The sequence below is a fragment of the Protopterus annectens genome, chromosome 3.part1 (assembly GCF_019279795.1).
Source record: "Protopterus annectens isolate FY-2018-M chromosome 3.part1, PAN1.0, whole genome shotgun sequence".
Lineage (NCBI taxonomy): Eukaryota > Metazoa > Chordata > Ceratodontiformes > Protopteridae > Protopterus > Protopterus annectens.
In genome coordinates this window covers 537,935,675-537,961,653 of record NC_056732.1, presented here as the reverse complement: position 1 = coordinate 537,961,653, position 25,979 = coordinate 537,935,675, and the positions used below count along the sequence as shown (strand labels likewise).

Here is a 25,979-nt window from a genome sequence, read left to right as displayed (position 1 = left end):
CTGAACTTGCACTTCAAACACTGTGGGTCTTCCCTTGATTCAGCCTGTACAACAATATGACAGTTTTCACCTTCTCCCTCATATATTGCTGATGCATACACAAATGAATGCTCTCTTTCAATGTCCTCTGACCAAGCCAGGCTTAGCAAAATGAATGCCCTGGTGCATGCATCTCTGTAAGAATAAGCTGCTTATATAAAAATGTCATGCTCTTTCTCAAATATTCTCCAATTCTCTGCAATATTCTAATTAAAAACCAATGGTGAGAGTTTTTCAAATCTGTCTGCCATATTAACACATACCAATGAAGGCTTTTGCAAGTATGCAGAAACATACACACATACACGTATGCCAGAAATTTATGCCAGTATTTGTAACTATGCCCAATAGCACAACAATCCTCTGAATAACTGACCTTTGTGAAATAAGTATCTCGGGCACTGTAATATTCCTAAAATTACTGTACTGTAAGAAATCACCTCATCAGTGTAAGAAACATTGTGAAATAAGACTTTTGGGCACTGTACTACTCTTGAAATCAGTGTACTGTAAAAGTCACATCATCAGTGTAAGAAACATTTCAGAACAACTGTACTTTGCAAATAAATTGGGCAGAAGAAGCTCAGAGTAAGAAACATATCAAAGTAACTGCACTTTACGAATAAACAGCACACAGCACACTGAAACTTCCCTCCAAATGGCTGTATTTGCTAAATAACTCTTTACAGTGAATAAACACTCTGCCATGGCAGCACAGACACACCCAGCACAAGAAACATTTTGAAATGGCTGTGTTTGACTGTACTCTATGAAATAGTTGCACTTTACACACAAATACACTCTTCAAAATAAATGCACAGAAATAAGCACACACTGAGCACTTTTAGACTCTTTGAGATATTTTGAATAACTCTAGTTATGCCCTGAATACAATGCAAAATAGTAGTTATGCCAAAACACATGGAGTTGCCTTGCTTTATTTATGTTAATGTGCCCTTTTTGCTCTTCATTACATTTGTTCTGCTCTTTTAATCTTTTTCATGCCTATTATACTTTTGTATGCTTGTTTTACTCTAAACACTCCCGTTTTACTTTAAACATGCTTCTTTTGCAATTCTGATGTAATTCCAAACCCATTATGTGTTTTTCTGATAAGCATTTTATCAAATATCTTAAACTTTTTTTTAATTAATAAACCTTTTATTGCTTTCGCTTGTTTAATAATGCAGTATGTGCCCTTGTAATGCTCCATTTTATCTTTTTCTTATAAAATAAATCATTTGTGCAAGTTTTCATTACCTTTGGTTTGTTTCTGATCATTTTTCATGCTCATTTCTCTTAATTTACCTTCACTGTTAACTCTGCACCTTGTAGCTCTGAAAAGCAGTCTCTGGAATCCCAGTTCTGACACAGTGTCGCTGGTCTAGTCAGGATAAAATAGACGAGTCTTTGTGGGTTCTGTTCAAGCAGCATTACTATGCACAAACACATCAGGGTTGAGGCTTAATAACTTTAACTTAGGTAAACTTATAAACAAATTAGCTATTACACTCATACATGCTCACTGTCTGGCTGCACTGACAAAATGGCACTGAAGGTAGCACATGCTGGCTATTTATATGCACGTGCCAACTTTGAAACGCTTCTTAAAGGTACATCATGCACACAGTATTCTACACGTAGTGACTATTACAGTTCGCAGAGCAATGACTGAGTCCAGGCTGTATAGCTCCTTCTTACACCTATATCTATCTGAGGCATGGAGTGAACTATCAGTTTAAACTTCCTACTGCAGAATTCAACAAGTGACCTAATTTGTGGTCATTTATATGGATGACGTTTTTATGTTTAAAGGTCTACTTCTCAATTAATTGCAAATTCAAAGTTAATACTCAAAAAAAAAAAAACAAACCTGCAGCCATATAGTTGGTGGACTACCAAAATTACAGTAGTTCTACAAATTGTCAAACAATAATCTGAAGCATTTAAGAGCTTCACTAACAGTAACACCTTATATCAATGAATTTCAAACCTCTCCAGTAATTGTTGTAGAACATCAGGTCTGTGATTTATAAGTTTGTTGCCTGCAGGTTGTATAAGGCTCAGCAAACTGGAACCATTGTTGATTTTTCAAGGGAGGCAAGCGCACGTGCATTAAAATTTAGTCGAATAGTATCCAGCATAGAGTGAAACATGCTACAAGTAAAAGCCACTCCCCTATTCTAAGTTATTCCATTAGACTCAGCATAATGGAGTGAGTTTGGAACTCACCCATGCATGTACATTCTGGATAACACAGCTGTACCTATACATAGATGATAAACAGCTGTCACTGATGAATGCCACAAGCATGATAGTGTGAAGCTATCCCTTCAGCTGCTACTTCTGTTCCCATTCCATCTGTAATGGGATGACTAACACATGTCCAGTGCCCATCTTTGATAAAAGTCCTAGCTATGGTGCTTGCCTGCATTATGTATCAGGTGTATGGCTTATACAGGCCTTGGGTATAGAATGGGCAACTTGAACTGAACTGTGGTACATTCAAGTTGGTGAAAAGGACATTAAATTACATCCTGGACCACTGAGTGCTTCTGGGTTGAAAGAAGGATCCAAGCTAATTTGGTACTGCATCCATCAAGGATTTTCTGTCTCTGAAATGCAAACTGCCATCTTACCCTTTATGTCTAATTGCAGCTCCGTTATACAGGTAATAAGCTGTTTGTGTATTTTGGTAAACAGAATTCCTTTGGACTTTATACACTGTTTTTGACATGGGTTCACTAATTGACACTTACATTTTGGAGTAGTTTTAAAAAGATGACTAGACATATCATTAGATTACTGTTTACATTATACTGGGAATGGTAGATATACCACAACAGCATGGCATCATATACATCAACTCAACTGTTTTTTTTCTTTATTTTTAATTTTTTTTACTATTATTTGCATACCTCATTACTGCTATTAATTCTGTTTTATTTGTGTTTCTTCATGTGCCTAACTTGTAGAGCAAGACATACCGAATGTGTACTAATTTTTTAGGCTTATGCCCACCCATGTCAAAAAGCCTGATTTAACCATGTTTTGTGTCCAGCTCTAATAATATTATGTACATTGCCCCTTTTTTGTTATGGATAGTTCTTTCCATTGCCTCAGTATTTTTCAGTGGTCTCTTACCAGTATTATAGTATTTTTTTTATTTTATTACAGAGGCATTGACATTTTTATTTGGAACTTTGGTGAATATTGATTCTTGTAAAATCTGCAGACAAGCTCACCATGCAGTAACTTTGAAAGTATGGTGTCTAAATCAAGGTTATGCTCAGGTGTATTTGAAATAGTAATTCAAATCAAATTAATTAAGACATTCATTTTTCCTTGAGATGCAAGTGAAAATGTATTAATCTTGCTTGGAAACAGTAACAAAAGTGCTTACTATTGAAAATAGTGAATCTGTGGGTTGTGAGGATTACACAATGGATTAAAAGTATGTGTGCCCACACATACATGTTGTAGAAGACTACACAACCCTTGAACAGCCCCTGTAAGTGATCATGATGTGGTTGTTTTTATTGTAATAATTAAAATGGTTATAGTTACAACTTTATTAGCAAATGTCAAGGAGTGCAGTGAAAAAAAATGATGAATAATAGTACAAAATGGTGGTGTGATCTATAGCCTCATATCCTCCCTGCTACAGAGGAAATTCTGTACAGTAGCATTAATGCCCACTTAATGCTTCTCTTAATTGTGACCCAGGGTTTAAGAACTTTGTCTCCCATCCCAAGGATCTGGGATTTATTCCTGACCTTTGATCATCTTATGTTGGGACTATGCAAGCTCTCATGTGTATGTGACTTTTTGATGAGTACTCCAGTTTCCTTCCAAAACAATCCAGGTTGATTGACTCTCTGAACTGATCTGTAGCACAGGTTGTGTCTGGAATGCTATAAATTGATCAGTTTGCTTATGTCTTATTGAAAAAGCTGTTTAAATGACTTCAGTATTCTAACTGCATTGGCAGTGTTCAGTAGTTGTCCTTATTTCTTTGACATGTATAAAGACTGAATAAAACTATTTGCTCAAGTGAGAAAAACGGAAGACCGTATCTTTGGAAAGGACACTGAACTATTAGCCTAAAGTTTTTTTTCTTTTGAAATTTAGGTCAGGTTGTATCAACACACACACACATACACACACACACACACACACACATACACACACACACACACACACACACACACACACACACACACACACACACACACACACACACACACACACACACACACGCACACACACGCGCACACACGTGCACACACACACACACACACACACACACACACACACACACACACACACACACACATATGCAAACAGGTGTACACAGAAAATAGTAATAAATTCACAAATACATTACTTTGCAGTAAGCGTAATGTCAAGAGTTCTATCGAATACTTATGTAGTAACTGTGCCATGTACAGTTATTAAACTAGTTATTCAATAATGGCCAAAATTAGTAATAACAGAAGTGAGACATTAGATCAGCTTCTGCATCACTTTCACATTTTAAGAGGTGAAGACTACATTAACATCCCCCTGGCATGCAAACATGATCTTATTCTTTGATAGATATATTTTAAACACAGTTTTTTCTTCTACAGAAAGCTGATCTGAAATGTGATCCTATCCTAAGGCTGTCTCTGTGCCTCTGTAAAGAAAATTGTTAATTTCAATGATTCAGCAGTATAATTTTACTGTTAAAAGGGCACCTCTAGCATTATGGTGATACAGCTGTTATTACTTGCCAACATACCTCTCAACTGTACAGATTTTTGCAGAATGTCCAGATTTTTGCCTCATATTTTTGGTTTATTTCTCATAAAATTGTGATTTTCTGGCAAATCCATGGCAAATCATTGAAAATCAATTAATTAGAAATTAATGACAAATATTTGAGTTTCAGACTTTATACCCTTTAGAAAATTCATGCTAATTCAAAACCTGTTATTTTATCAACTTCCTAAGTTTATATAAGCAATATTTAAAAATTGTCCCTATTTTTGGGGTCTTTTTCCCCCCATTTATTCATGATTTTGTCCAGATTTCTTGCTCTAAGAGGTTGTGAGGCATGCTTGCCATAGATCTTCTCTGTAAGAATTGGATACCATTTAAAAAAATCATGTTTCTTGATGTTTTCTGTTAGTACCCCCAGTGATAGGTGCCACTCATTTTAACTTGAATTATATTATTTTTGAATCACAGGGCAGACGGATTATGTGTTAATGAACAAAATCAAAAAAAAAAAAAAAAAAAAGCAAAAATATGTTAAACAGATATCACAGGAAAACATTTTTTTGGGGGGGGGGGGCAAAACCATATCTGATTCCTTACTGGGTAGTAAAAAATCTAGACTAATAAAGTTAGTTTACTTCCTACCAGTAAAAAAGGATCATAACAGAATGGAATGTTAACTCTTAAGGCACTGAGAGCTAAAGTCCAAGTTTGTTTGGCTTAAGTATTCCCTGTATGTGTGATCACCTGTGGGAATGACTCTTCCTAGTAAAACCCTTAGCAGTTCATCTGCTGTACTTTATTTCCAAGCCTATAGACACTAAAGACGTCAAAAGTGTTTACTGTACCAAACTGTTGGTTTTAGTGGTGGTCTTGTAATAAGGATCCTAACTGTTAAATTGTAATACATTTATCTGGGCTCCCTTCAAGAATCCACCTTTTCAATCACTACTAATGCACCAGCCTTGAAGACGGAAGAGTTCAGATACCTGAAAGATAATCAATAAGATGATAGCAGAAAAAGTAATTTACAAGCAATTTGGTGTTTAAACTGGAGATAAGTAAATGGTTATATAAATTATTTCACAGGGAAATACTATAGATAACTTTCTTTTCTTTTATAGCATGACTCTTTAAAGACCTCATTGGAAATGAGCTGTAATTACTTGGACATTTCTGATTAATAAATACATATTGAATCACTTGTATATTAAAATGCAATGCAACTGTTGAGTCAAACACATTAAAACTGTTTCAGATGGTTAGATTTGAGTCTGAAATGTGACTGCACAAAACAGCATTGTGTTGTAATACTTTCTTTTTTTCCATTTCTTAAGGACTCGTACTTGCTGACCTCATAGAAAAATACTTTGTATCACCTACTCTCTTTAGAGTCATTCGACTGGCACGCATTGGACGTATTCTTCGACTTATTCGAGGAGCCAAAGGAATTCGAACACTGCTATTTGCCTTAATGATGTCCCTCCCTGCCTTATTCAATATTGGCCTTTTACTTTTCCTGGTTATGTTTATTTACGCTATTTTTGGGATGTCTAACTTTGCATACGTTAAAAAGGAAAGTGGAATAGATGACATGTTCAACTTTGAAACTTTTGCTAACAGCATGTTGTGCCTCTTCCAGATTACAACATCTGCTGGGTGGGATGGTCTCCTTAACCCAATTCTAAATAGTGGACCTCCAGACTGTGATTTTAATGTAACACATGCAGGAAGTAATAATCAACAGGGAGACTGTGGAAGCCCATCTGTTGGAATATTCTTCTTTGTCAGTTACATAATTATATCATTTCTAATAGTTGTGAACATGTACATAGCCATAATCTTGGAGAACTTCAGTGTAGCCACTGAAGAAAGTTCAGAACCTCTTGGTGAGGATGATTTTGAGATGTTTTATGAAGTCTGGGAGAAGTTTGATCCTGAAGCAACTCAATTTATTGAGTATGCCAAGCTCTCAGAGTTTGCAGATGCACTTGAAGAACCCTTACGTATTGCAAGACCAAACAAAATAAAACTTATTGCAATGGACCTTCCTATGGTTAGTGGAGATAGAATTCACTGCCTTGATATTTTGTTTGCTTTCACCAAAAGGGTTTTAGGGGAATCAGGAGAAATGGATGCTCTCAAGCAACAAATGGAAGAGAAGTTTATGGCTGCCAATCCATCAAAGATCTCATATGAACCAATCACAACCACACTGAGGAGAAAACAAGAGGAAGTATCTGCTATAGTTATCCAAAGAGCCTACAGGAGGCACTTGATTCATCGTTCTATGAAACAAGCCTCCTTCTTATACCGCCATAGAAATTGTAATGACAATGATATTGATGAAGAGGCACCTGAAAAAGTAGGCCTTATTGCATCTGTGATGAAGGAACATTTTTGTAGGCAGTCTGATGTAGCAGAAACATTGTCCTCCTCTTCCTCTCCACCATCTTATGATAGTGTCACAAAAATCAGCAGTGACACAATCCAGCTGACAGAGACACGTACTGGGAGAAACAACAGTCTAAGAGACTACAGGAGACAGCCAGACAGAGATAGAGAGACCATTGTATAATGAAAGGCTTTAACAAAATATTGTTTACAGAGTAACTATGTTATTATTTTTTTCCTTTGGACAAGAGGCAAAGAAGCTATTCACTGCTTCATCAAGGAAAGTGGTAGACCATAACTTTTGACCCTGTTACATCTGCTATTGTTTTATATTTCTATTTCTTATATACACAAATGAACTTTCAGGGTCATGGCAGTTATATCTATGGTGTGACTCAATATACTGTACTAAACTGTAAAAGAGTTAATACAAAGTATCTCTATCTACTGACAATGCCTCACTGTATGCATTCATTACAGGTCATATGTATAGTGGCATGTTACTTTATGGCAATGCATTTCCTTGCTTTGCATATCTTTATCACAGCTGTTTTAGGATGAGTAACATTTACTGTTATTATCACCTTTTAGTACGCTTGGACTTTTCTGTGTAAGTAAACGATTGTCCTGATTTAAATACAATTAACATTTTCAGATCTGAACTCTAGTTCAGAAAAAAAATAACTGAAGTAATGTAGTACTGCTAGTAAGTTTTCCTTCTAAAAATTGGACCACTGTAATATTTTCTAGGCACTCTACCATATATAAAACAGTCCACCATATAGCTGGTTATTAGGACAATTCCGAAATTACAGATACTGCTAATGCTACTTCTGTAAAATAAGTCCATGGACATGTACAAATGTTCATGAATGTTCTTGCTTTGCCAGCAGTTCATCTGCCTTTTAACCAGCATCTGCAAATGTATGTGTTAAGATTTATTATTAGAGTGATGGTAGAGACTCAGTCTTGGAATCAGTGAGTACAGGCCCAGAACTGCTTATAGTGCTTGACTAACATCATACTGACCAAATGCCTGGTTATACTTAAAATGTCTGTAAGGCGAGCCTAAGTACTGTTACACATTTCCTCACCTGGTTTCTGCGTGACGCTGTTTCATTTTCCTTGATGGCATCCCAGTTAAGATTAGGCCCAATAAAGTTGCAGGGTTGAAAGTAGTGAGTTTGTCTACCCTCATTTCCCTTTTAGTCACATCACCAGGCCTCAAATATTTTCTTAGACAGCCTATTCCCTGCTTCTGAATCACCTGACTAGCTATCATTATCTGGACTCTCTATGGCCCATGTCTGCTTGCAGGAATGGATTCTAGAACTACATATGATACTTAAAATGTGGCCTTACTCAGGTACTGTCCCAAGTGATAACCAGTCAAAGGAAGAATTTTATGTAATTGCAGATACTTTCGGATACGAGTTAAGATTCAATAAGTCAGAAGAACTCGATCTGTTTTTGTAGATGTTATCGTAATAAAAATCTAAATAAATGAAATGTTTACATTCATATGTAAGATGCCTTTTTGCAATTCAAGAGAGGAAAACTACAAACTACATTTCTTTTCCTATTGTAATGACTTTATGGTTCCTAACGTCTAGTTGAAATTTCCTATTTTTTATCAAAAATTGGAATACAATAGGGAAAAAAGTAAAAGCAGAGGGAGAAAAAAATGATGCAATGCATATCACAGAGCAATGTTTCCCAAAACTGTGCAATGTAACCCATTTTACAAAACTGATGGATGCTATTCAGACTGATAGCACACATCTGTCTCTCATTGTAGCCCACTATAGAGAAATAGCTATGCTTTTGTTATATAAGCTTGGCAACACAGGCTTTCTTAGCTTTTGTTACAAATTGCCTAAAAGGTAATCCTTGAAATGTGACAGTCAGGCTTTATTTACAAATGCATGAAGGAATGGTACTCAGACAGAATGGTCATTTGAAATCATATACATGCAATCTGAGGTAACCACAAAAACAATGATATTATTTGGTAGGCCCATCATAATATCTAGAAATCACACAAACAATGTAGAAACCAGGAATGAACTACACCACTAGACAATGGCCAAGGCACAGAATATGTTATGGGAAAAATATAATTGTTATTTTTTGCCACAAGCTTTAGAACATTCTGACATTCTTTAAGAGATGAAGGTCATTAAACAAGGATAAGAACAAATTAAATACTGGTGGCTAGTTGGGCGCCAGTTACCTAAATGAATACTCAACAGAATATGTAAAGGCACTGATGATTTGGAAGTATTTTAGAAACAATTCTGTAGCTTGAAAATATTGTCACAGAACTTAGTGTTCCTCTTTGAAAACACACCTGAGTTATTTACTGTTTTTCTTCTGGTTTGTCATTTGGCTTTTCTGAGGAAATACTACAATAAATTTCTAATACACCAGTTAAAGTACTAAGTAAACATATTTAAATTTTTACAACTTTTGCTAATTAAAATTGAAGGATTTTTATTATAAAAATGCATGTGTTCCCAAACTGTGTATGTTTAAATGCCATTTCTAAAGTATAATGCTTCTACAACGGCAGTACCCATTTGTAGAAAAACAATGTTTAAAAAGGGAATTCTCACAATGGTACAATATGTGCAAAGAGCAATTTTCTGAATAGCACATTTTTAAGTAAAATAAGCCATAAAATGCAGTGCTCTAAAATTATGTTGAAACAGTTGTGCAGATGTACTCATTTTATACAAACTGTTGAGTAGTACTGTATACTGTTCTCAATGCCCAATATTATACAAACATGGCACAATTTTATAACATGTATGTGAAACTGGTTTTCTGTTAGTATTTTGGTTCTGAGAGAAAAGTGCAACAAATAAAGTGGACTTAATTTGACAACATGAATGCTACTTCATACCTCAGGGAAGTGCACATTATGTGATTATTCAGAAAAATATTAATAAAAGAGTATTCAGAATCTATGCAGCCATCATATAAAAGACATGAAAAGCTACATGCCTTTGCTGTTAGGCCTGAAAGAAAATGTTTGTGCACAATTGAAAATATATGCTACCTTTTCAGTGACTATGCTGTTTTATAGAAAGCAAACTACATATATATATATATATATATATATATATATATATATATATATATACATATATATGTGTGTGTGTGTGTGTGTGTGTGTGTGTGTGTGTGTGTGTATATATATATATATATATATATATATATATATATATATATGTATATGTGTATATATATATATATATATATATATATATATATATATATATATATATATATATATATATATTATACATATATTGCAAAGTTCTAAAAAAAGTAAGCCTTGGTATGCAGTTGTGTAATCAGTAATCTGAAACAGCTGTGTACATTTAATTATTCTGTCTGAACTACATTTGGTGGAAATTAATGTCAATCAGAATTTGTTTTCCATCTCACTAGACCCTCCCCCTCCGACACACATTGACAGTATCAGACTCTTGCATGACTCTGAAATCTACCTCATACTCTAGTAGTGACATATTAGTGCAGCATAACTACGTGCCAGCCTTCTTACAGTGACATGCATCTATGGCCCTGCCTCCCTCAGTTGGTGGCAGCTCAGGGGGATGCTAAAGATCCCATGACACTTATATGAAGAACATGGGATAGTCATTTAAAATATATCTTATGATTCATTCTTAACTAGCATGTATAATTTGTTTGCTAAAAAACTTGAACAAGATCAACAATCAGTAATAAAAGGACAAACAACAATAAGTAATTCAGTTTAGTGCCAAAATGTTGATACCTGCTATCTATATTTCACATAGTTTCTCCTAATTTTTCTTACTCTTGTTATCACTCTTAATATTTTCCTGCCTAGTATTTCTAATTTCTTCTACTCTATGTGCAATGTTTAATAGTTATACATGTTCGCATCCAACTATCATTTTAAGTCTCAAGTCCCATTACATGTGCCAGGAGTACTAAGTTCATATAGTACTTCTTCTAATACAGCTACCTCCATTTCATAGCTATGTTATACCAAAAATGTTAAACAGGTAAAATATGATGAATTTTCTCTTTCATTTCATCCAGTTCTTCTATCTAATAAAATGTATTCTGTCATTTGTATGTAGGGTTTACCATAACTGCAATTTTTTTCCGGGGGGGGGGGCTACAACATATCCCTCATATACAATGAACTACCTTTTTATTCAACATTGTAAGACCTTCTTTTTTAATTCTGTTCATATTTTTCTCAGACATTAGTCTAAGTGCACCCTCTTATTCTTTTTTTTCATTCAGGTGTTTTATTTCCATATTCCTTCAATCTTATTTTCACACATTTTCTGTTGTTTCATGTTTAGCCAGATATTCCTAGTTTACTATCATTTGATTGAACTGCACTTTGAAAATCAAATGTTTGAAAGAATTTTAATTGAAAACTTACTGACTGAAAATTCATCTGACTAAATAACAATTAACTGAAAAGCAATTTATTGAAAACCATTTCATTGAATCACAAATCATTGAAAATATTCAGTATAACAAAATAGTATTTTTGCAGGGGTTGCAAGCCACCCTGCTCTCCCCATGCCCCCCTTAATTGTATATACTAACTAAATGGCCATACAACCACTTGAGAAAAGAAAAAAGCACCATACACAGTGAATCAATACTTGTGTACTAACACTTATTCACTGTGTATGGTGTTTTTTCTACTCTCAAGTGGTTTTGTGACCATGAAATTAGTAGGTATAGTTAAGGGGGAATGTGGGGTATCTTGCCCTCCCCCCTGCAAAACACTCTTTTATGTTGCATTTTCTTATGTGAATATTTTCAGTGATTTGTGGTTCAGTGAAATTGGTTTCAGTCAATTGGGTTTTCAGAGAAATGGATTTCAGCCAATTGAGTTTTCAGTGAAATGGGTTTTGGTCATCTGGGTTTTCAGTGAAATATTTTTCAGTCAATTGCTTTTCAGTCAACTTCTTTCAAACATTTGATTTTCAGTCGGATACAGTTCAATCAAATGATAATAAATTGTTATTCCATAGTTACTTGTAACGATAAGAACAAACTTTCTTTGCTTGCTCCACTCCTGTTCCTAGTATTACATGTAACTTTCTTCACTCAGTATTTATGACCCTTCCCCTTATCTATTTTTCATATATTAGTTCAAGCCTTCCTTTTGTTGACTGCATTGTATAAAGTTCCCCTTTTAACCCAGTGCAGCTGATTCATCCAATTTATCCAGGAAAAAAGTGTATTTCCCCACATACAAGAACCCAGAGAGTTGAGTATAGATGCTACATATGAAACAAACATTTGGGAATAGTATGTACTGGTTTGCTCTGGAACTGAAATGAATATTTAGTGATTAAAGATGCATGGCCAATAAAAAGAGATAACATCAGCAGGAATTAGGAATGAAAGAAGCAACCATTTGCTGCACATTCAATGTTATGCTACAGAAGGTTTATATATTGTTCCTGTCATGATCCATATTTTTCATTCATGCCAATGTGTGATATTAAGTCTGTTGATTAGTAAAGTTAGGTAATGGTGATGCATCGTTTTTAACCACACATCTTTAACCAATAGTTTTACACCTTGGATCCATTGCAATACAACATTCAGCGTTGGCAAATGCTTGTTAGTACTGCTTAAGAATTAAGTTTTGCTTTGCATGTCTGCTGTATGTTGGACCTTTCTGGGTGTCAGGAATAGTTTGATTCTCATGTTTGTAGTGCATGATAGCACACTATTGCTTTTATGATATCAGTGGTGTGTCTTGTTAAAAGTGATCACTGTACCTGCCATACACCAAGTATCTGTTTTAATATTTTGTTCTGTTGTTGCTGTTGTAGTTGCTATGTCTATGACTGCCCTTAATTGCTAGAAACTATGATTATACTCTTTTTCATGTACTTTTTTTCCTACCCATTTATACATCACTCCTGCATAGAGTTATGCACTTTATGTACTAAGTGAGGATTTGAGCCCCTGTTTTGGTGTTATATGGTGCTGTTTTGCTATTTTTTTTTCAGCCATGATTTATGTGTGATTATTTTATATTTGCCATATAGTGACTTTGATGTACATATGTAATTCATAGGGTTAGCAAATTCACAATTGTTTTGAATGCATTTATGTCTCTTGTACTTCTTGCACAGATGTATGCTTCATAATGCCATTTATGTTGCAACAATTCATTGATATTTGGAGTCTAAAGCAATGCGATTGAGCAACAGTGATGTGCTATCTTGAGGAGGACATTTGCCATAGTCAAGCATAGATGGTGTTCAACCTTCACACTCAGAATAAAAGAGTGCAAATGGGCCAGTAAAGATGTTTACCATGACCAACAGAGCAATAAGTGCCTAATTAAACTTTACAACTGTAAAATGTTAATTATTTAATTAAAAGGTCTGTGTGTCTGTGAATCTGTGTGTACATAGAGACAGAGAGTTACTGGTCAAAACAATGAACAATGAGCAAATGCTTTTTGAATCTGTAAATAAGAGCAGATGGTCATATGAGCAAATGTTCTTTTGTATAGAGTTTTTTGCTGGCAGCATATTATAAGAGATCAGATTGCAGCAGAGTAAGATAATTTGCCCTTATCCCACTGTAGCATGCTCTCATAGTGGGTGTGTGTGTGTGTGTGTGTGTGTGTGTGTGTGTGTGTGTGTGTGTGTGTGTGTGTGTGTGTGTGTGTATATATATATATATATATATATAAATGTAGAGGTGGGGGCTTGACCCCCTGCCAAAAAAAAGTTTTACTTGTGCTTATTCGCAATTTTTGCCGTCATTTCCAATTCTCTCTAAAATGGATACTCATTTAACAGGGATTAATAAGAGCATTTGATGTTTGATGAGAAAATCAAATAGATAGATAGATATATAGATAGATAGATAGATAGATAGATAGATAGATAGATAGATAGATAGATAGATAGATAGATATGTTGTCATGGAAGGCTGAAAACTCAAAAAAGAGAGAATCACAAATAGAAGAACAAAAAAAAAAAAGAATCACAAAACACTGAAAGAGTGATAAGAATTAATCACAAAACTTTGAATACTTCTATCCGTAAAAAGTCCTATATCCATTAACTCCAGTTACAAAAATGAGATCAAGTGGTCGATTTGGTAGTGTTCAGGGAAAGGGTTTTTAGTAATGTTCATGGGTAAATACTAAGCTATTAGTCTGCAGATTATTAGAAGCCCAGCCATTAACCAGTAAACAGAATCAACCCTGTACCTTGGATCTGTGAGGTTAAGACTGTAGCCATCATGACAACCTTTTCCCTTTATCCTATTTAAGATCTGGGGGTAAGGTTTTAGGATAGGGTTAGGATTAGGACTATGGTTAGAGTTAACTCATATGAGTAGGGTGGGGAGACTTCTGTGATACAATCCCTCCAACTCTTTGTTGGACACCCACATTTTGCCTTGCCTTCATCCTGTCTGTCATGAATCGTCTTCATCGGATTGTTTTCTTTCTTGTGCATGTGGGTGAACCACTGTAACCTGTTCTCTTTGACCTTCTCTCAAACTGGAGCTACTTGGGCTTTTTATCTGACTTTCTCATTTCTTTATCCTACCATCAGTCTAGAGCACTTCATTTCCCTTACCTCTATGTTCCTCAGATGCACTGCATTTACTACCTAGGTTTCTATACCATACAGTAGAACTGGCCACACCAGTCTTTTGTACACCCTACCTTTCAATTTGAATGGCATTCTTCTATTAAACTCTGCCCTTGACACTCAATGCCAGTTTGCTGCAGTCCCTCTAATTCTGACTTCCTCATTTATACTTCTCCTCTCCTGTCCTCTCCTCAATCACCCCTCCGAGATACTTGAAGCTGTTAACCTGTTCCACTTTTTTTCTTATCTCAATTTTCAGCTTCTACTGATGTCCACTTTTGCTGTTATGACAACTGTTTGGTCTGTGCTAAGCGTAATCCCATGTGCGCTTCGGTTTTGCATTTCATTCCCCTACCATTTGCTGAATTTCTTGTTCAGAGTCTGTTTGTAATGCTACAATGATTGATTACAACAGCTTTGCTGATTTGTCATACTTTTGTCATTGGTCCTTGTATATAGCCTACACTATTCCTGCCAATGATTCTAGGAATGCCCTCATTATTTTTTTTGGAACCTTGTCATATGCTTTCTCCAAGTCTAGCAATGTCCGGATGAACAATTTCCTGAGCTCTAGCTTTATCTCAACTATCCCTCTCACTGCAAATATTTTGTCAGTTGTGCTGCACCCTGATCTGAATCTAAACTGATCAACTACCATCTGACTTTCTACTGCTCTGCATATTTATTTTTAAATTCCCCCCAGCACTTTCAGACAGTAGTACAGGGGTTTGATGCCTCTATAATGCACGCAGATGTGAATGTCCCCTTTGCTCTTATACACTGACACTAGAATTCTTATTCCTCGTTCATCTGTGATATGCCTTTCTCTCCGTACTAGTGAGTACCCTGTGGAGCCTTTTCTCCCGTACTAGTGAGTACCCTGTGGAGCCTTTTCTCCCGTAACTCATCTGACATCTTGATTGCATCTGTCATGACCTCACCTGACCCTGCTGCTTTCCTTGACTTTATTTTCCTTAGTGCTGTTCCTACTTCTTTTAGGGTGGACCCTTGTTCCTCTTTCATCACAGGTTATGTCTGGGGCAGTATCGCTTCTCTGAGATATTCTTCATTCAATAGCTACGGGAAGTACTCCTTTGGTTTACCTTTGATGTTCTGTAAAATGGTGAGCAGGTTGTTACTGGCATCCATTATGCAGGGCGAGTGATGATTATTTTATTCATCTTCGTAACTCTCTCTGGCAACCTGATAGAATTTATTTGTGCCATCTGGTAAGTCACTTTTCAGAAGCTAGTAGAGTGCCTCTAATACCTAGTTCGTTGCTACTGTGACTGCTGTCATAGTTTCTTTCTCACACTTTTCTGGTACTCCTTTTTTCTGATAACTTTCTGGACTTCTGTATTCCACCACCAGCTTTTCTGATGTACCTTATTTCCACAACTAGCTGGGCCACATATCTGTTCTTCAGGCCTCACTATGCTGTTTTCAGATGCTGCCATTTTTCTTCTCCTCTACCAAGTTCCTCTTCTTCCTGAGGTGCTAGAGTCCTAAGTATTTATTTGAAATCTTGTCCTTTCACTCCAGTTTACTTCTAGGTCTTCACCCTAGTCTGTTGATCCGAGAGCCTTCAATGACCACAGCGTGCAGATGACTGTGGCTATCAGTGGTTTATACCATGTGCAGACTGCTCCACTTGGGATAACTTTACAATCATTGATTCTGTCCTAATGCTCTTTCCTTACTAAAAGAAAGTCTGCATGAGTTGCAGTTGGCCACTCTTCTAGGAGATTTTGTAACTATTTATTTTGCTGAATCATGTGTTGGCCACTATCAAGCCTTTTTCCAGACAGAAGTTTAGAATGACTTCTCTTTCTTTATTCCTGTTGCACCAGCCAGACTTCATATCTTTTATATATATATATATATATATATATATAGATATATAGACTTCATATCCTACATCTATATCTATATCTATCTATATATGGATCCCTGTCATATGATAGAAACCTAATTTGACTGAAATTCATTTGAGTGAGACCATAAGACTGAAATTTCTAAAGACTGAAAAGTCACTTGACTGAAACCCATAATACTGAATTTCAACATACTAAATAACATACTAAATAGTAAACTAGACCATATAAAACCAGACTACGTGGGGGGGCTGTGCCCACAACCCCCTGAACTATATATACTAACTCCAGGATCACACTACAGTGGAGAAAGGGGCATAGTAGTGGTAGCATGTAGACTACTGTAAGGTAAGTGAAAGGTATATGCTCTTTTCCCCAATGTAGTGCAATCCTGGACTTAGTATATAGTTATGGGGGGTGTAGGGGGCACAGGCCCCCACATTGGAGGTGTGGGGGCATAGCTTCCACCTAGTCTGGTTTTATATGCTCCAGTTTACAATTTAGTATTTTGAAATTCAGTATTATGGGTTTCAGTCTTATGGGTTTCAGTCAAGTGACTTTTCAGTCTTTTGAAAATTCAGTCTTACAGTCTCAGACAAATGAAGTTTTTATCATATGATAGGGATCCATAGGTTTACTGGCATAATGTTGAATGCTAAATCGTTGAAAATGAATTGGTTGAACACACAATATTAAATTATCAAAATGTTTGTAAATAAAATTAGTCTAAATACACAATGTTGAAATTATCGAATGTGCCCATTTCTGCACTGTAGTGCGATCTCGGAGTTGATATATTTAAGTAGGGGGGTTTGGGGGGTGCAGCAAAATAGTAAGTTGATCTCATTGCTTTTTCAATTAAATGATTGTAGACATTTAGATAATTCAATGTTTTGGGTTGAGATGTTATTTTTCAACCAAATGACTATTAGACATTATGACATTCAACATTATGTCGGTAGTCAGGATCCATATACATATACATATACATATATATAACAGACTTCATATCTCAGATATATATCTATATATATATATATATATATATATATATATATATATATATATATATGTGTGTGTGTATATACACATATACACTTCATATCCTGCTCTGTCAGTCCTGCTGTCAGCTTTCCAGTTCCCCATTATCAATATCAGTTCATGTGGTGCTGCTTTAGCTCTTATGAACAGAATATTATTTTTGCTTCTTGACTTTATTTTTACTTACTTGTAATTGTACCTTTCAAAACTCATGTTCAGCGTGGACATGCTGTTGTTTTACTGATAGATCATGTAGGGTATTATTTATGTTTTGTTGGTCCTGCTTTTTTTTTCACTTGAAAACTAAAAATGTCAGTTTGAGTCTGAAACTGACTTTTTCTTTTGTTTTTCTAGTTCCAGTACCAGGTCACCTGACCTTATTTTTTCCTTTTGCCTTGTAATTGCATTTGATTTAATGCGTTCTTGTTTTGCAGTTTCAACTTGTATAGAATGCTTAGGGAGTCATTTAACAGGTCAGCCATTGCTTTATTTTAATTTAATGTATCTTTTGATGGTAATGTCCAGTCACTAGCCTTCTAAAACCTTCTCATTTTAATTTAATTTTCAGAAACCATCTGTTTCTCTATCGCTGTACTGATTTTCACTACTTGGGAGCATTGTGCAGCTGCTTTAGTATTTATATAATTTCAGTTAATGGTGTAACTTCATCTTACAGAGTCAGATTGCTGCAAGACGGAGACTCGTTTACTTTCTTTTGTACTGGGTTACCTCTTCGCAGTATAAGTAGATTTCTTGTAATAAACTTCATCTTCTTTTCTACAAGTGTTCTTTTTAACAATGCACTCATAACAACGAATTCTACAGCCTCAGAATAATCTATTCTAGCTCTCTTACAACATTTAGAACTAGGGTAATTATTTTCAACTATGGTATCAATTTGCAAATATGCAAGACTGGGTGGCAAAACATCCAGCTGGTCCTATATATCAAAGGTGCTGTGATGCAAAGCATTCTCATTCTGTTGTACCACAGCATTGTCTGTGAAATGTCTTCTTTGACAAATGCCACTTTTTTTTCTTAGCCCATATTGCTGTATCTCATCTGAGCTAAGACTTGCTTGCTTTCTATGATAGCAGTGCAGGTTTTGTTTTGCTTATTGGCTCTCATATATGCATTGCCCCCACCCTACTCCCTTATTTGTATATATTCACTTCACATTGATACAACCATGGAGAAAGAAAACACCCCACAGAGGGAATTAGTGTTAGAGCTCAGTCACAAACATCTACAGATCTGGGGGTGCAGCGTTTTAGTGAGCATTGCCAGTCCACACATACTCTTCTAGACTCACCTGCAGAACATCTGCTATGAATAGGAACAACACCATCAACTCTAAAGTTTTGTTTCAATTCCATTTCAGTTGAATGTGTCTTCAGTCAAATGTGTTGTCATTTGTCTATATATGATTATCTCATAATCGAGTGAACACTCTAAAGAGTGCATATAAAAAGAATAATCTTTTTAGATCAAATCTAAAAAGTCTGAACAAGATAAAAGCAAAAATACATTTTTTACAGGGGAGAGCACCCCTTGCTTCATCAACCCCCCTGCTAATTATATATACCAACATGTGATCACATAACAGAGGAATAAGGGCAAATTCACAAGGCACTCTGTATCATGCTCTCGCACGCAAAGCAGATGGAAGGCTGAGAAAGCAGTCTGTAAGAGCATTCACTCTTAAAAAGACTACAACTGTTTATATATATATATATATATATATATATATACATATATATATATATATATATATATATATATATATATATATAATGTATATATATATATATATATATATATATATATATGTATATATATATATATATATATATATAAATAGCGAAAGAGAAAGATATATAGATATAGATATAGACATAGATTAAGAGCACAAGGAACTGAGACTACAGTGTAATGTATTGTAAGAGCTTTTGTTACTTCATCAAAGTGATTAAAAGTCATCAGCCAACCAAATACATAGGTTCAAAGATTCATCCCACACAATAAAATCCATCAAAATACCAGAAATAATTCATAAAACATATTTTCACTGTATCACTTCAATTAAATATGTTAATTATTCTGCGGTAGTGTTGTCGACTCACAGTAAAACGCTGTCTGGTTCGATTCTCAGCTAGAGCGTCTTCTGCATGGAGGCATGCGTGAATGGGCATACCTTCGTTGAAGGTTGTGCATCAGGGCTGGCAACTCGGCACGTAAAAATCAACTGCCGATCTTTAGCGGACCGGAGTTCCATTGTGGTGACCCCTAACCGGGAAAAGCCGAAAGACACAACAACATTGTCTTGACTGCTTCATTTCCCCTGCTTCTATTTAACAAGTGTTTAATACTTAAAATACAGTTTTAACAAGTGTTTAATACTTAAAATACAGTTTTAACAAGTGTTTAATACTTAAAATACAGTTTCAGACATGGGGGTTCACTGGCAGCTAATACAATCTTCTAGAGCAATTCCTGCTAACTCACTTTTTAGCAATAAATCCCTCTTATGTCATTTAAATGAATGTGATCTAGTAAAACAAACAGATAAATAAAGTCTTTGGTGCAGTCGAGCTGTGTTTATAATCCTCGTTTTGTTTTATAGCATTCATGTAATCTATTATTCTACGCTTGAGTTTTAACTGTTTTATTTTTCTGCAAGAAATGATCCTTGTAAAGTGCCGAAAGCTATATAGGTGACATTTTCAATTTATCAAGGTGTGACCATCACTAACATATGTATATATATATATATATATATATATATATATATATATATACACATTCAAACTTATATAATGTTGAACATAAAGTAGCATCATTAAGAATTTCAAAGTTTAAATACCAAACCTGCAAAGGATGAAAGCTTTTATTAATGTAAAGTGAAGGAATAGTGTTGGGGCCAGGGGCAGGGTTATGTTCACAGTTAGGGTTAGCACACATTAATAAGATCAGCAGTGGGGCAGAGAACAGGTTCTCACATGGGTGCTAAACCCTTTCCCTTAAAAGTTCTCCTGAAGGAAACTTATACACTGTGAACAATAACAGGTAGAATAGAATCCTGTGATACTCCACAATCTTGGTGGCACAGAGATGAAGTGATGTTTCCTTAAGAGACTCTAGGAGTATGGCTGGAAAGGTATGAAATAAACCAGTTAAGGACCATAGAAGAGGCATCTTGATAAATATGCAGACTTTTCCACAAAATTCCATGTTGCACAGTATCAAATGATGCAGGGACAGATCCAGAAGGACCAACACTGAGTAGTGCACAGATCACAATAGTTATAGCCTGTAAAAGAAGAACAGTCACTAAGCAGCAGTACGTAACAGGATAGTAGTGCACCCAGCATGACAATTTCTAGGCACTTCTCTGTAAAGTATACAGTCAGCTAGAAGACAATACACTATGCAACTGAGATAATAACCATAGCCTGAAAAAGCAGAAAAGTCAATAAGCAGTAAGACTAAATAGAACTGTAATGCATACACCGTAACACTTTCTACGTACCAGTAAATATTAAATAATGTAGTCAATTCAACACAGTAGGGCAGCCATGATAGTGCAGTGGTTAGCATTGGTGTCTCACAGCAAGAGGTTCTCCAGTTCGATCCTCGGCTGGGGTGCCTTCTGTGTGGAGTCTGCATGTCCTCCCTATGGTTGCGTGGGTTTCCTCCGGGTGCTCCGGTTTCCTCCCACATCCCAAAGACATGCTGCAGGTGGACTGAACACTCTAAATTGGCCCTAGGTGTGAGTGCATGTGTGTGTGCCTTCTGTGGAAGGTTGGGCGCCGGGCTGGCAACTCGACACTGTGAAACTCCACTGCCAATCATGAGCGGACAGGTGATCAACTGTGGCGACCCCTAACCGGGAAAAGCCAGAAGAAGAAGAAGAAGAAGTAGTCAATTCAACACAGTACAAAGTACACTAGTAGAACTATATCAAGCTTGCACTTTAACCCACTGCTTGGTTGCACACACAGTAACAGTTGGAGAGATACAGTAAATAACGCAATGCAAGAATTACAGGAATTAATCAAAGTTTGACAAGAATGATGAATAGTGATCATTTTCTTATTGGCTACTACCTGACTACTACTTGTAGTGATTTCACCACAACACGTAGCTAGGAATCAATGTCACTTGCACTTGATCTCATCAAGGGTGGGAGGTTGGCATAAGGGTTAAGGTGTTTACCTTACAGACACAAGGTGCAGGGTTCGATTCTCAAATGGGGTAATTGGCTAGGCTTAAAATGGCCCATAAGGGCACTTAGCCTAGTACTAATCTATGAACCTATAAGAGGAAAACAGTAGCGCTAATTCCAAGTTGGCTCTTGAGAAGTAGGCCTCAGACTATTTGTTGATTGTCAGTTTCACCCCAGATGTTGCAGGGGTCTGTAGGGTTGTTGAATCCTTCTCCTCCTAGATGTCCTAGATTGCACATACAGCAGCTCAGCAAAATTGACAGCCAAGCTGCACAGCAGTCAGAAATTAAAAGTGAAGTGGTTTTCTCCAAACAGCAACCAGACCAGTCAGGAAAGCCCCCCACACACTGCCCAGTTATAGACAGGAATCAATATCCTTCTGTGCCTCCTCCTCCTGAAGCAAAACAGTAGCAGTAATTCCAAGCTGGTCCATACAAAGCAGCTTTCAGTGCTCAGTAGATTCCAGAAAGTCTAGAAAATTATGTCACCCTGCTCTTTCTCTCACCAAGAACAAAACAGAAGTACTAATTTGAAACTGGTTTCTGATGAGTGGCTCATGGCCTCGTAGTGATTTATAGTATTGTACTAGATGTTACAGATTTTACAAGTAACACAGAGAATAAGGAATTGCTACTCTGTTACAGAAGACACTAAGCTGGTAGGAAGATATGAAAGAGAGGATAATTCAGGCTTTAGCAGTACAAGGGGATGACCTTCCCAATCTGATTTTGTCATGCTCACCAGCATGACTAAATTATATGACATTAGGAGGAGTATCTAAAGTCAAATTTGCAGTAAGGGCTTGCAACCCAAAAGCCCCTGAGTTTAAAAGTACAACAGGGTTTGGGTAGATAGTGATAATCCAAAACAGTCACACAGCAGCAGCAGCAGAGATAAAGCAATGGCAGCTCTGGAAGATTCCTTTTCTTATTCTGCTTCCCTTAAATAAGTTTTACTTCTTATCTCCTCCCACAAATTGGCTTGATGTAATCCTTTTACAGTAAGAGAATGAAAAACAAATTTTTGCTAAGATGCCCTAACCAAGATCTTTTAAACCTCCAGGAAAAAAGCAACTGTAACATAAAACAAATGTAATGTAAAACAAATTGTAGTAAAATAAGAGCTAGATATAAAATGCAATGAGAGTATAAAAAGCTTAAATAAAGAATTGTAAAATAGTCAGACAACAGTGACTACTCTCACAGAGTAGTAGCAGTTCCCAAAGATACTCCCAAATTTTGACCATTACCAATGTAATACAACTGTTTCTTTGGTAGGATGAAATGCTTGTTTCATGGAATGATTAAAACATTTTAATTTTATATTTTTATTCCACAAAAGAAACATATCAGCCCTTCAATGAAACAGGTACACAAAACCAGTAATGGCCATAATCCTTACAAACTAGGTAGTACGATTTGGAAGTAGTCAGCTAAAAGTGATTGCAAATGTATCTACCACAAGTAGGTTGGCAGTGACCATTGCTTACTGATAAAGCAATCAATAAATGACCCTTTATAGTTGCAAGTACCTTATCTACTACAATATCAAGACATCCAAAGGAATGTATGAGTGCAAAGAGGTTTACACTGCCTGCCTTAACCTGGTCAAGGCATTTGACTCAATACCCCACTCAAGCATTGTTGACAAACTCAGGACATTGGGTATAAACCCTTATGTCACTCAGTGGAAAGCCAGCTGGCTAACAGATAGGACCCAGGAAGTTAGAACTGGGGAGTCCACCTCTGTAAGCTGGCCACTCACAAGTGGAGGCCTTCAGGGAGTTTTTGGCCTTTACTTCTCTGAAATGAAGCCTAATAATATCAATGGCCTCTAGCTGACTACAAGATGACTGCAAACTAAAAACAGTCATAGAATTCTCTGTTTATATAAATGTTCACCAGGAAAGGCTGACACATACAAATAACTGGTGTCAGAGCCATGGACTAAAACTAAATGCCTAGAAATGCATTATAGTATCCTTCACAAAGTCATCCACCCCTGGTAACCTTCATATGACAACACATGCCAAAGACATGACCCAGTAGTCAGGGACTTGGGGACACACAAAGATAGTAATCTAGCCTTTGACCATCATGTGCCTACAGTAGTATGAAAATCATTTATGTTGTGCAACTTATATACAAAGGTATGATATCAAGGTGCAAGGAAGCCATTGTTCCACTGTATTCAGCATTTAGAAGACCTGTCATTGAGAACAATGCCCCCTCAGGTATGTACCTAACCAGGCACCCCTAACAATTGGAATGTCCATAGAAGTTCCTCCCTAAAAGTAAACAGAGTCTAAGTAACATGTCCTCTACAGACCGCCTCAAGGTCCTATCCCTTTATTCTGTCTCCTACAAGCTCTTGAGGTAAGATCTATGCCTGGCATACAAGATATGATCAGACCCCAACCTAATGGACCTCCTGCATATCCACAAAACAAACAGCACCAGAATTACTCATTCAAAGACTCAAACCTTGCATGTGAAATAAATAGGACCTGATGGAGAGACAAGTATGAGTCTCAGAGACTACTCCCTCTCTGGAACAGGCTTCCCATCCATGTTAAGCAGAGTTCCTCCCTAACCCAATTCAAGTGCAACTTGGACAATTGGATGGCGAACAGGAAATTCATCCCTGGTTTCTCACCTATGTCTCTAATGGACACAGGCAGCCTGTAAATGGTTCATCTCCCAGGCATCTGCTTCTAAATGTTTTGTCTCCCAAGCCCCTGCTTACACTTTTTAAGGGTACCAAAACTTGTCAGAGATTTTGGATGCATGGCTAAGCTTAAAAAGGCCCTTGTGTTCATTAGCCTAGTAAACACCTATGACCCTATGAACCAATAAATATGTAATGCAATTCCCTTCCCCTCTTCCTCCTTCCTCATTAGTCATGTAATCAACCAGTGCATTTCACAAGTGTGTTTTTCTTCATGTGTTCTTTAATCTGCTTTGTACTGCCATTAATAATGCTCACATGTTCCTTTCAGTTATAGTGCAATTATGTTCCTCCTGTCAACATCCAATGCCTTTCTTTGCATGCATTCAACCAAGGATAGCACTAACCACTCATCTTCAAATTTGTTGACTCTCATTTTGTTTTTTGTTGCTCTTTACATTTGTTTTCGTTTAAAAATAAACAATGAAAAGAAGAACCCCTTCACTAATTCTATGTTATATTTTGCAAGAAAGAAGGAAATATAAATAATGAGAATAATTAGACCTATAATTTCTATATAAATTATACATGCCTAAACTTCTCTACTATATTTGTTAACCTCCTTCACATCATCCAAAATGTTTGTCTGCAGAGTTTGATGTGATTCTTACCAGCACTATGAAGAACTAAATGATTCTTGGAATTTTCAGTTGCCCTAAGTCCATTTTTTACTATGCTCTATAATTTCTGCATATTCACAAGTTCTTCCACTAGAATTTTTGGTACCTACAATAATGTATTCAGTGCCCTTAAATGTGTTGGACAGTTATGTTCTGTCAGTAGCCACCTGGCCAGTTTTATGTGTATGTTCATGGTGTCATCTAATCCAGTCTAAAGCTTTATACTAGTTTTGTGTCTTTAAAAACACCAGTGAATTATTAAACCTGAAAAACTTTGCTGTCTAGCTTTTTACACCTCTTCTGAAACAAGACACAGTTGAATGAGTATAAATTATTTACCCTGTACAATTTGCATACAATAGACAGAATATGCAGGATTTATTAATATTACATTTTTCAGGACATAATTTCATAAATATATTTCAGTCTTAAATACTGTGTGAAATGTGTTACTTCTGTAAATATAAATGTATATATGGATGTATATATGTAAGCATGTATTTCATAATTTGCATTTTTTAATGGGATATTCCAACTGGACATGAATCACACTTTTAGTGGAGCCCAGGTAGAAAGCTTCATTTAGTAATAATACAGTACTACATTCCATACATTATTAAACTTCAGACATTGTACAGTAACT

The 25,979-nt window shown here is 36.1% G+C and overlaps 1 protein-coding gene across 4 annotated transcripts in view; it reads left to right on the top strand.

Annotated features, from left to right (window-relative positions):
* The window catches only part of LOC122798203 (sodium channel protein type 4 subunit alpha-like), a 2,607,519-nt gene extending 2,597,829 nt beyond the window's left edge, over window positions 1-9,690 (top strand). For all 4 annotated transcript variants that reach the window (XM_044066954.1, XM_044066957.1, XM_044066953.1 and 1 more), the window contains exon 27: window positions 6,138-9,690. In XM_044066954.1, the coding sequence (XP_043922889.1) occupies window positions 6,138-7,378 (1,241 nt within the window). In that variant the 3' untranslated portion in view covers window positions 7,379-9,690. The remainder of the gene's footprint in view (window positions 1-6,137) is intronic.
* Window positions 9,691-25,979: the final 16,289 nt, after the last annotated feature.